We start from the raw sequence: 12,923 nt of genomic DNA, 5'->3' as shown, positions 1-12,923 counted from the left end.
TCATCATTACTGCAGGTTGGCCTTATCCTGCTACTTGGAGTACTATTGATAATAGCTTTAATTAAATGCTTTAAGTGACAAATTGAACAGATTTGGTTTTAGCCTCTGTTGGTCAAATTAATTAAAATGGCTGACAGAGTGGCATACTTACATGAATATTTGAATTCAGCCAAGAACATGTTGGGGTAGATTGTTGGGAGAGGCAGTGCTGTGGACCTGCACATTTTTGCTGGGTATACCAAGAATGCGGGACCTTGATTACCTAGGACATTTCTCAAGGTTGTGTTTGTAGCAGACAGACTTGAGGGATGAAGTATTTTCTCCTTCCAAAAAGAGCAGTCTTGCTTCAGTTTGATATAAAAATGGTGAATTCCCCCAAGCTCAGTGTTCTTCTCCTGTAATACAACCCACTGCATGGGCAAACATCTATCTTGACCTACCTACATTATATTAGCAGGACTTGGAGGGCATGGGGAACCAACAGAAACATGACGCTCTAGCTACTGCTCTTGTCATTAGTAATAAAGTCCTTTTTCTCTGACCCAGGGATCTCATGTCTTCTACTAGCATTCATGAAATGGTAATAAAGCTAACTCATAAACAAGTAAGTAGGGTAAACTCTCAGACTCTGCACAGTTCTTGACAATTGCAAAAATCAATTACAAGAGGGTTTTTAAGTCAAAAAGTGAAAGGTAAAACAATGAATGAATTTTTTCTAGAAGAAAGCATAGGAGACTATTTTCATGAATGTAGAACAGTGAAAGAGTTCATAAACAGGACACAAAAAAATACTTGCTATAAAGAAAACACATTGGACCTCATCAAATGTACTTTTCTACAACATAAAACATGATTAAGAGAATGAAAAGGCAAACCACAGAATGGGAGTCTATAATTGCAACATACATAATCAACAGAAGGCTCATGTCTGTAATATAAGAGGAACTCCTACGTACCACTAAGTAAAACAGTCAACCCAAAAGAAAACTGGACATGATACTTGAACGGAAACTCCAAGAGACTATCCAAATGTATCAATACAATAAAGGAATGAAAATGTGCTCAAATTAATAATCTGGGGTTGAAATTTAAAGCCACAATGCATTGTTACTATACCCTCACTATATTGGCAAAAATTAAAGAGACTGACAATGCCAAGTGTTGACAAGGATATGGATTCCAGAAACTTTCATTGACTGATGGTAGGATTTTGAATCAGTACAAACACTTTGGAAAACTGTTGGGCATTAAGCTAAACATATGCATACCATATGAGTCAGCAGTTCCACTCCCAGGTATAAACTTGATTGAAACATAGGCACATGTGTACCAAGGGACATGTCCCAAAAAATTCATATTAATATTCCTAATAGTAAAAAATTATAAACCACCACACTGTACATCAACAAATAGAAAAATAAATTGTTTGTACAGTGGAATATTATGCAGCAGTGAAAATGGGCATGAACAAACTATAGCTATCTACAACAATGCAGATGAATCTTGCAAAGATGTTAGCAAAAGAAGCCAAAGAAAGATGGTGGAGCAATAGTAAAACCAGACTGAATGGTTTTACTGAAGTGAAAAACATCAATATAGATAGAGACATTACTTAAGGGTAAAAGGAATGTTCCACGAGAAGATAAAATGATCATGAATTTGCAACCAACACCATAATCTTATAAAAAGGAAAGCTATCACAATTACAAGGACAATTGTCAAATTTAGTCATGGTAGGAAACTTAATACACGATATTTTATAAGGACAGAAAGAATACTATATGCTCTTTATGCATATATACTTTAGTATTAGAAGTATAATAAAATCATGGACAGAAACTATTTTTAAAACTTCATGGTAGTAGTTGTTTCTGCAAAGGGAGATAAAGAGAGTCAACCTGAATAGGTTGACAGAGGCTTTAATTTTATCTGAAATGTTATATAATGGATTTAATCTTATTAATATTATTAGTATTAATATCATAATTATATTATTGATTAATAATTATATTATTAATATTATTAATATAATGTTTTGAAATGGATTAAAGACCTAAACATAAGGCCAGATACTATAAAACTCTTAGAGGAAAATATAGGCAGGACACTCGTTGACATAAATCACAACAAGATCTTTTTCGATCCACCTCCTAGATTAATGAAAATAAAAACAAAAATAAACGATTGGGACCTAATTAAACTTAAAACCTTTTTCACAGCAAAGGAAACCATAAACAAAATGAAAAGACAACCCTCAGAATGGGAGAAAATATTTGCAAACAAAGCAACCGACAAGGGATTAATCTCCAAAATATACAAACAGCTCATGCAGCTCAATGTCAAAAAAACCAACCCAATCAAAAAATTCGCAGAAGATATACATAGACATTTCTCCAAAGAAGACATACAGGTGGCCAAAAAGCACATGAAAAAATGTTCAACGTCACTAATTATTAGAGAAATGCAAATCAAAACTACAATGAGGTATCACCGCATACCAGTCAGAGTGGCCATCATCAAAAAATCTACAAACAGGGACTTCCCTGGTGGTCCAGTGGTAAAGAATCTGCCTTACAATGCAGAGTATGCGGGTTCGATCACTGGTCAGGGAACTAAGGTCCCACATGCCGCGGGGCATCTAAGCCCGCACACCACAACTACTGAGCTTCCACGCCTCAACTAGAGAGCCCACATGCCACAAACTGCAGAGCCCATGTGCTCTGGAACCCGTGCACCACAGCTACAGAGCCAACATGCCCTGGAGCCAGTGTGCCACAACTAGAGAAGAGAAAACCCGCATGCCACAACTAGAGAGAAGCCTGCACACTGCAACGAAAGATCCTGCATGCCTCAATGAAGATCTTGCATGCTGCAACTAAGACCTGATGCAGCCAAAAATAAATTTAAAAAAAACAAACTACAAGCAGTAAATGCTGGAGATGGTGTGGAGAAAAGGGAACCCTCCTACACTGTTGGTGGCCATGTAAATTGGTACAACCTCTATGGAGAGCAGTATGGATGTTCCTTATAAAACTAAAAATAGAACTACCATAGGGCCCAGCAATCCCACGCCTGGGCATATATCCAGAGAAAACCATAATTCAAAAAGATACATACACCCCAATGTTCATTGCAGCACTATTTACAATAGCCAGGACATGGCAACAACCTGAATGTCCATCAACAGAGGAATGGATAAAGAAGATGTGGTACATATATATATAATGGAATATTACTCAGCCATAAAAAAGAATGAAATAATGCCATTTGCAGCAACGTGGATGGACCTAGAGATTGTCATACTAAATGAAGTAAGTCAGACAGAGAAAGACAAATGTATCACTTATATGTGGAATCTAAAAATAGGGTACAGATGAACTTACCTACAAGAGAAAAATAGAGTTACAGTCATAGAAAACAAACTTATGGTTACCAGGGGATAAGGAGAGGGGGAGAGATAAATGGGAGGTTTGGATTGACATATACACACGACTGTATATAAAACAGATAACTAATAAGGATCTACTGTATAGTACAGGGAACTCTACTCAATACTCTAATGGCCTATGTGGGAAAATAATCTAAAAAAGAGGGGATATATGTATATGTATAACTGATTCACTTTGCTGTACACCTGAAACTAACACAACATTCTAAATCAGTTATACTCCAATAAAAATTTTTTAAAAAAAGAACAACTTCATGGTAGTAGTTGTTTCTGCAAAGGGAGATAAAGAAAGTAAACCTGAATAGGCAGACAAAGGAGGTTTTAATTTTATCTGAAGTGTTTTATATCTTATGAAAGATACCTGACACAAAATGATAAAATAAATTTTTAAATTCTTGGTTTTGGGTACATGATTTATATCATTCTATTTTATTTTTCTGTATTTTTGAAAATTTTCATTATAAAATGGTAATGTACATAAACTAGCAAAAACTTGTAGAAATAAAAAGAAAAGTTGATTTCAAAATACAAGTATTGCAAACTAAGAATTCTACAGATTTAGTAGAAAAAATAAGAACATAGAAGTATTAAGATACTCATCAATAAATAATCATATACACAATATATTTTTGTACTAATCAATAAATAATCATATACACATATTTGTGTATACATACACAGAGAGAGATATTTAGACACACATATATAATACACAGAAAGAGAACATTACATTTCTCAGATAGAGAGTATACATTCTCTGAATATTTATAGAGCATATACAAAATCAGTCATGTATTTGGCCACAAAAATAACTCTTACAAATTTAAGTAAAAAACAGCAAAATAGACAAAGGATATGAATAGACAATCCTGAGAAAAGAAAATCTAGATAGCCAGCACGATTATGAAAAGATATTAAATTTACTAGTAATTAAAGAAATACAAATTAAAGTAATGAGATACCACTTTTCACCCATGAGATCTTCCAACATTTAAGAGTAAGTAGATCTTAAAAATAGTGCTAAGGGATTTCCCTGGTGGGGCAGTGGATAAGAATCCACCTGCCAGTGCAGGGGACATGGGTTCGAGCCCTGGTCCGGGAAGATCCCACATGCCGTGGAGCAACTAAGCCCGTGAGCCACAACTACTGAAGCCCATGCACCTAGAGCCCGTGCTCTGCAACAAGAGAAACCATCACAATGAGAAATGCATGCACCACAACGAAGAGTAGCCCCCACTCGCTGCAACTAGAGAAAGCCCATGCATAGCAATGAAGACCCAACGCAGCCAAAAATAATAATAAATAAATAACAAAAAAATAAAACAAAACAAAAAAAACAGTGCTGAGTGAAAGACTAAGCAAATCTATGACAAATACCACATACATAAATTAGAAATACATCCATATAACAATCATGTTGAGGGTACATACAACAAAAGGATACATATTAGACATTAGAATGGTTTCCTGGAGTGGTGGGGGATGAGATTGGGAAATGGACATAATGGAAAAATAAATAAAATGAACAATAATACCTACTGCTTAAGGATGTAGAGGAAAGGGAACCCTCCAACACTGCTGATGGAAATATGAAGAAAACAATCTGACACCATATGTTAACATATCCTAGAAACAGTGGAATTCTCATCAATAGGGGATGACTAAAATCATCCACACTGTGAAATATTATATCGGCATTAAAGGAAACTTAAAACCACACTTGATGCTTTAAAGAATTTCCTAAGGTATTATTGAATGAAAGAGGGTGTAGAAAAGTGAGTATACAGTGATGCCATTCTAGGAAACAGTGATCTCTCCCCACCCCCAACCTAACCCTTTAAATGTATGTTTGAGTACATACATACATGTGTGAGTAAACGTGTGTGTGTACAAGCACAGAGAAAAAATAAGAGGGAACATACACTGAATAGGGTGAGGAACTAAATAATGGAAGGAGGAAGGAAAGGAGAGGGAAAGGCAGAGGCAACCAAAAGAAGAAAAAATAAAGATTGCACTAAAAAAATTCAAGTGTATGATCATATTTATTCATGAATGTAAAAGTGTATATATGAGGGAGTATTTGTAGGCAGAAATTAAATAAGGTTTGTATTGGGCTTCCCTGGTGGCGCAGTGGTTGAGAGTCCACCTGCCGATGCAGGGGACACGGGTTCGTGTCCCGGTCCGGGAAGATCCCACATGCCGTGGAGCAGCTGGGCCCGTGAGCCATGGCTGCTGAGCCTGCGTGTCCGGAGCCTGTGCTCTGCAACGGGAGAGGCCACAACAGTGAGAGGCCTGCATACCGAAAAAAAAAAAAAAAATGTACACCCTGTTTATGAAAGGACTAAGCACTAACAAATAGCATTTGGAGGTTCCTTAAAAAAATTTTTTAAAATAAATAAATAAATAAAAATAGAACTACCATATAACCCAGCAATCCCACTATTGGGCATATACCCTGAGAAAACTATAATTCAATAAGAGACATGTATCACAGTGTTCATTGCAGCACTATTTACAATAGCCAGGACATGGAATCACCCTAAATGCCCATCGACAGATGAATTATCATAAAGAAGATGTGGCACATATACACAATGGAATATTACTCAGTCATAAAAAAGAACGAAATTGAGTTATTTGTAGTGAGGTGGATGGACCTAGAGTCTGTCATACAGAGTGAAGTAAGTCAGAAAGAGAAAAACAGATACCATATGCTAACGCATATATATGGAATCTAAAAAAAAAAAATGGTACTGATGAACCTAGTTGCAGGGCAGGAATAAAGATGTAGACATAGAGAGTGGACTTGAGGACACAGGATGGGAGGGGGAAGCTGGGACGAAGTGAGAGTAGCATCAACATATATACGCTACCAAATGTAAAACAGCTAGTGGGAAGCAGCTGCATAGCACAGGGAGATCATCTTGGTGCTTTGCGATGACCTAGAGGGGTGGGATAGGGAGGATGGGAGGGAGGCTCAAGAGGGAGGGGATGTGGGGACATGTGTATGCATATAACTGATTCACTTTGGTGTACAACAGAAACTAACACAGTATTGTGAAGCAATTATTCTCCAATAAAGATCTATTTTAAAACAAACAAATATTAGGAATCAGTACCTGTACAGTGTAATTTACTATATTGTATTTGTATTTCAGATGCCTTTGGTGCTTCATGAAGAATATTTCTAGATATATCACAGACATTAAGCCTTTGCCACCCAACATAAAAGATAGACTGATCAAAATAATGAGCGTGCAGGGGCAGATAACAGATTCGAATATAAGTGAGGTAAGAGCATATACAAAGAGCATGTGTAGCCTGTAAAGCAGGCTATTATATTTTACTGTTTAGCTATGGTTTCAGATTTTTGGAACAGTGGTTTATAGTAGGATTAGTAATAATTTTAAAATATAATAAAGTGTTGGGGTTCTTTTTTTCTCCAGATAACCAGAATGTCCATGTGTAATAGTTTCTAAAAAACCTTCTCCCACTATTCTTTCAGGTGTTTCTCTTGTCTTCATGGTACCAGCGTCCATGAACTCCATATTTTCAAGAAGTTTAAACTTTTTGATTGAGTTCACATTAATAAAGCTGGAAAAAAATTAAAATGCTGGGTGAATAAACAAATGGCAAAAAAAAGACCCACAGTAAGAAATATATATGTTACATTGTGACGCTAGCACACAAGCCACACCTCTGTGTAACAATACTCTGTACAGTACACTTGGATATTTTCTATTTTATTCTAGTATGTCTTATTCCATTTAAAAAATGATCGTAGCCTATTGACTTTGTCCATTCATGGTTAGCAGTCAGTTAAAAATCACTCTTCTAAATTCTTCTCATTCTTCTTGGGTACCTCACTCCAGCTAATTTATACTTACTCCCCTTCACTAACTAAGCTAAAATTAACTATTCTGTAAGGGAATAAGTGTAGTAAAGGCCTCCAACCTGAATTAAAATTCTAGCCTTGCTACTCTTTCTGATGTTGAACCACAGTTGTCTTAACTGTAAAATGGGTTTGCAGCTATCATCACTCACTGCCTACAGAGACTGGAACTACTTATTGCTGACTTTACTACATATTCTGCCCAAAGCCTGTGATCAAAAGGAAGCAAGCTCTGATGGTAGCACTCCCCATATGTCTACAATGGTGACTTCACATTGGAATTGTGCTTCAGTGTGCCATAGTGTTTCCTCTACATTAACTTGATGTGCCTTTAATGCTTTATTTTCTTCCTGTTAGCTTGCATTTGAACATAGACATTTTAGTGTTGTAGTCTGCTTTGCTCTTTGGAGGTAGACTCCAGCTCTTATTGTTGATGGTTCTGTGGATGTATATAATGTATGTGTGGCTCACAGATGAAACATTGACGCTACAGAAAACGTGGTTTTCTTCACTTCCCCACATCCCTTTAACCTGTATTTCAGTGACTTAAATTTTTGTTTTATGACAATCCTGAACATTCACTTAAACCTAATTTTACCTGAATAAAAAAGGGCTAAGGGGGTAAATGAGATAGAAAAATCAAAAGCGTTATTTCCCTTGGTGTTTCCATCTAATCCCCATCCTTATGAAAGTCCTGCTTATGAAATTATTTAAAAGACCAGATCTAACATTTTTTTAAAAGTTGCACACATCTGGGGATGGCTTTTTTTGAAAAATTTCCTAAATCTTTTTATAGTCTCTGGGTGGAGAAGGCCTTTTTAAACATGACACCAAGTTAGAAAACAAGAAGAAAAAGATTGATAGATTTAAATATATAAAAATATAAACTTCTTTATGGCAAGAAGAAAAAAATTAACAAACTAGGAAAAATATTTGCAGTATGTATGAAATTCTATTTTGTTTTATCTTGCCAATGTAAATCATGCCTGCAAACCACTAAGAAAAATCAAAACAAACAAATAATAAAATAGAAGAATCAGGAAATACTCCAAGGAAAAAATATAAATCAGCAATAATACGTAAAAGGATATTTAACCTTATTAGTAATCAAAGTCACAGTTTGTCTTTCAGTTTAGCAGAGACTTAAAAAATAGTAATACCTGGTGCTGGCAATAGTGTGGGGAGCAATCACTTTTATCCCCTGCTGTGAGAGTATAAATTGATTTAAAGAAACCTTTTAGGAGGACAGTTTGGCATTCTATCAAAAGTCCTAAAAATTTGCTTACCATTGACTCAAAAATTTCACTTCTGTAATTTTTTTCCAGCTTTATTGAGATATAAGTGACATATAACCTTGTGTAAGTTTAAGGTGTACAACACACGTGATGACTTGATACACTTATATATTATGAAATGGTTACCACGGCAGGTTAGTTAACATCTCCATCACCTCACATAATTACCATTTACTGGTGTTAATCTCAAGAAAATAATAATTTAGAAAGCACACAAGAATGCTCAGCATAACATTTTCATAATAATAAAATAGCTAACAGTTATATATAGCATATATTATAAGCAAGGCACCTTTATTTCTCACAAATATCATCCTCACCTTAATGAGGATAGTGAGGCACAAAAAGAAAGCAGAGCTTGATCACAATCACAGGGTTGGAACTCAGGCAGCCTGCCTCCAGAGTACATGCTCTTATACACTGTACTATATTGCCTCTTAAAATCAGTCTGAATGTTCAACTTAAGTGTTTGCCAGTGTAGGATGCATTTAATAAGTTACGGTGCATGCATAAAATGAAATAGTATGCAACCACAATTAATTATTTTTATAAAAAGTGCCCATTTATAAATATATGTGATCTGATCCCATTTTTCTTCAAATATTTTTTTAAAAACTCAAAAAGCATCAAAACTAATATTATGTTTGTCACTGGGTGTTGATATTATGGGTAATTTTAGCTATAACTAGTTAAACGCATAGCCTTTGGAATTAGGAAGATCTGGCTTCCAATCCTAGCTCTGCTCCTTTTTTAGCTGTGTACTTTGTGTTGCTACTTAAGCTCTGGGTGACTCAATTTTCTCATTTATAAAATAGCAGTGACCAATCTCTTAGGGTGGTGTGTGTGTGTGTGTATGTGTGTGTGTATGTGTATGTGTATGTAAGAGAGAGAGAGAGAGAGAGAGAATATTAAATGACATATTTTATGTAACACTTAGTACCCTTCCCGGTAAGTGCTCAATAAATAGAAATAGTTATTTGTATCATTTCTGTAATTTTTCTGTGCTGTCTGAATGTTTTATAATAACAGTACATTACTTTCATGTTCAGAAAAGTGTAAGCCATTTCTATTTTCATAAAAATAAAGCAAAAGAGAAGGAAAATACCCCCAGAAAAAGAGCTCAGAATGCTTTGAAATTGATCTGCTATTTGTTGCCCTCAAGTAAACATTCAGGAATACTGGGTTTGTTTGTACTAGCTCCCAAAAATAAAAATGAAGGAGGTAAATATTCTAGATAAGCATTTGGTATATAAGTGCCTGAAGACTCGTACTTGCTGAGCAAAGAGACACAGAGTTAGAATCTCTAATAATAGGAACCACTGGAAGAGGATAAGCTCCCACCACCACCTTGGTTCTGCTTGCAGGTCTAATGGGTCCTTACTCTGTACCAGCTGTCTCAACAGTGCTCTGTGTCCCAGTAAGACTTTGGGGACACTAGAAGCTGCACCTCCAGTTGGAAGTAGGTTGGTTTTTTCCTGCTCTATGTATCTGTCTTCACACAGATATGTTTCTGTATTCTTTGCTGTATTTTCCACCTGCTGTTTGTCTTTTATGACCATCAAAACACTGAATATGGAATAAACATTTATATTTATAGGAAATATTAATTTCTCAAAATCATGTATTTATTATAGATTTTACATCCTGAAGTCCAAACTCTAGATCTACGAAGCTGTGATATTTCAGATACTGCTCTCCTGCACCTATGTAACTGCAGAAAATTGAAGAAATTAATTTTAAATTCCTCAAAAGAAAACAGAATTTCCATAACTTCAAAAGGTATGTTTATTAACACAATGAATTGGTTGAGTACTATTCACCATCTGGCATAATTTTGGAGCAGAGAAGGGGAAAATATGTTAAAAGAGAGTATAAGTATGTCAAAGAAATAGGCACTGTATTTATCAATAAAATATTCAAACTAAGCTAAAGAATCCAAATTAGAATTCTTGCTTATAATCAGTGCTGAAAGTTGGGAAATACACTAAGTCACTACCTTGAAGTTTAAACATGTTTAAAATAAACATGGATAGATACCTCTATATTTTAAATATTTTACCTAGTATAGTGAAACCAGAAATGACCAGTTCATACTTTGTTAAGGCTTTCTTGTAATATTACAACAGAAAGTTAGATCATCATCAGGTTAAATTTACTAGGCACTCTCCTGTCAGCCTGTTCACTGCATAGTTTTGTAGCCAGAGCATAAGCTGCCCCATTTTGAACAGCACAAAACTAATCATGTATTTTCCACTTCTGCTGCCATAAAACTATATTAGACAATGACTGATTGACTAGGAAAGAACTAATCCTGCTTGCTTAATTCCAGATACCAACTTCAAAGACATTGGCCTGGAAGATGGCAACAATTTATACTATAAGCCAGTCAAATAGCAAAATCACCAAGCTCCCAGTTCCCTGAAAGATATAAAGGTCTAACACACACTCCTAAGTTGTTTTTACAGGAAGCATACCCCCACGAGATGAAAACTGCTGACCATCAGCACGTAGACCCCAGACTGGTTGAAACCAGAAGGTTGGTGTTGCTTGAAACTTCACCTTGATGCCAACCAATCTGAAAATTGTGTACAAACTGCTCATGTACCCTGCAGCTCCCTCCCTCACACTGCCTATAAAACCTTTGTCTCCCATCCGGCAACTTGGAGATGGTCTTAGGACAGTAGTCCACCAGCTTCCCAGGTTGCTGGCCTCCTGAATACAGCAGACTTTTCCTTTTCCACCAATACTTGTCTCTGGAGTATTGGCCTTTCAAGCAGCAAGCAACTGAACTTGGTACTGGCCTTGTCCAGTTACAGGGTTTTTTTTGTTTTTTTTGTTTTTTTGCGGTATGCGGGCCTCTCCAGTTACAGTTTTTTATAGCCAGACAAACTGCATTTTTCAGTGTGACTGTTACATGAATTAATGGATTTTTACCATTTTTTTTAATAGAGGATTTTTATCTTTTTCTTCAGTATAAGAAAGAAAGAGTTATTTGGCTACCTAGGTTTCTGAAAAATCTTGTGGGTAGTTGGCTCTATTTTACAATCAGCTTGGTTAGCAAGTTAAGATATTCATAATACTGCAAAGAAGCATAAGTTTTAAAATGTTTACACAAATATTGATTCACTAAAAAGAACTTTCATGCTGGACACTAATGAATAAAATAAGAGTTCTTTCTTAAGATATGGAAAACAATAAAAATGACCTACACACGAATTTACCATCTTCCCTTTTGTGTATTTTGCCCATGAAAGTTTCTTTTAGCAGTGCTATAATGTTTGTCCATGACTAAAGAGCCCAGGATTCCTGAAGTACATTTCTATTTATGTGGCACATTATCACGTACCTGTCACCAGAGTGCTTTTACATCAGTTGAATTGAATTTAAGGGCTTCTGTTTTCTTGACCGTTGATAAAATGTAAGATTGGTCCAGGCATGTTGGTAGCAAAGGGCAGAATCAAAGAGGGAAGAGAGAACACAGAGATACAAGTATGATTCCTAAGGATAAGCATGAAAACTATTACTTAAGACATTTGGGCCATTTAACTTTTGATTTCTTTTCAGAGTCCACGAGAAAATTAACTTTATTTAAAACTTTTAACAAAAAGGAGAATCATCTACTATTTAATTACCTATTTTGGTTCTGAATGACTTTTGGCTATTTCCTAAAAGCAAGTCTAATCATAAACAAAAAAGTCTTGTCATTAATTGCAGATATTCTGAAGAATATACTACAGATTATGTAGAGAATTCTTGAAACATTCCAAAAGAGTTTTAAATAATGACAACATCGCTGGAAATAAAGTATATCCCCACATGCACTACTTTGAAAAAGGCTAACATGCAATTGGATGTATCAGTACTGGTGATTGATGAAATGAAAATCAGTCACATTTGTCATATATAAACATATATAGCTCATTGATACAGAATTATGTTTTCCCTCAGGAATAAAAGCTGTGGCTTCATCTTGTTCTTACCTGCACGAAGCTTCTTTGAAAAGATGCTGCAATCTCACTGATGAAGGAGTCCTTGCTCTTGCACTCAATTGCCGGCTGCTAAAGATCATTGATTTAGGTGGCTGCTTAGGTATTACTGATGTGTCCTTGCAGGCATTAGGAGAAAACTGCCCATTTTTGCAGTGTGTTGATTTTTCAGCTACTCAGGTAAATGAAATACAGACTTGAAAGGTAGAAACTGTATGTATTTGCCCAGAGTATTTCCATAACTCATCAGAACATAATTCTTTTTGTTGTTGCTAAAATTTTTTTTATTTATTTGTTTATTT

The 12,923-nt window shown here is 35.5% G+C and overlaps 1 protein-coding gene across 4 annotated transcripts in view; it reads left to right on the top strand.

Annotated features, from left to right (window-relative positions):
- The window catches only part of AMN1 (antagonist of mitotic exit network 1 homolog), a 63,995-nt gene that overhangs the window by 30,763 nt on the left and 20,309 nt on the right, over positions 1-12,923 (top strand). For 3 of the 4 annotated variants that reach the window (XM_089920468.1, XM_022577907.3, XM_089920469.1), the window contains exons 2-4: positions 6,607-6,739; positions 10,270-10,414; positions 12,584-12,801. In XM_089920468.1, coding sequence (XP_089776594.1) covers positions 6,607-6,739; positions 10,270-10,414; positions 12,584-12,801 — 496 coding nt within the window. The remainder of the gene's footprint in view (positions 1-6,606; positions 6,740-10,269; positions 10,415-12,583; positions 12,802-12,923) is intronic. The other variant, XM_089920470.1, reaches the window with a different exon arrangement.

Source organism: Delphinapterus leucas, chromosome 11 (assembly GCF_059928025.1).
Source record: "Delphinapterus leucas isolate spDelLeu-1000000601 "Yukka" chromosome 11, BTC_Dleu_Yukka2, whole genome shotgun sequence".
Taxonomy (NCBI): Eukaryota; Metazoa; Chordata; class Mammalia; order Artiodactyla; family Monodontidae; genus Delphinapterus; species Delphinapterus leucas.
The sequence above is the reverse complement of the archived record's forward strand: the minus strand, read 5'-3'. Positions and strand labels throughout refer to the sequence as shown.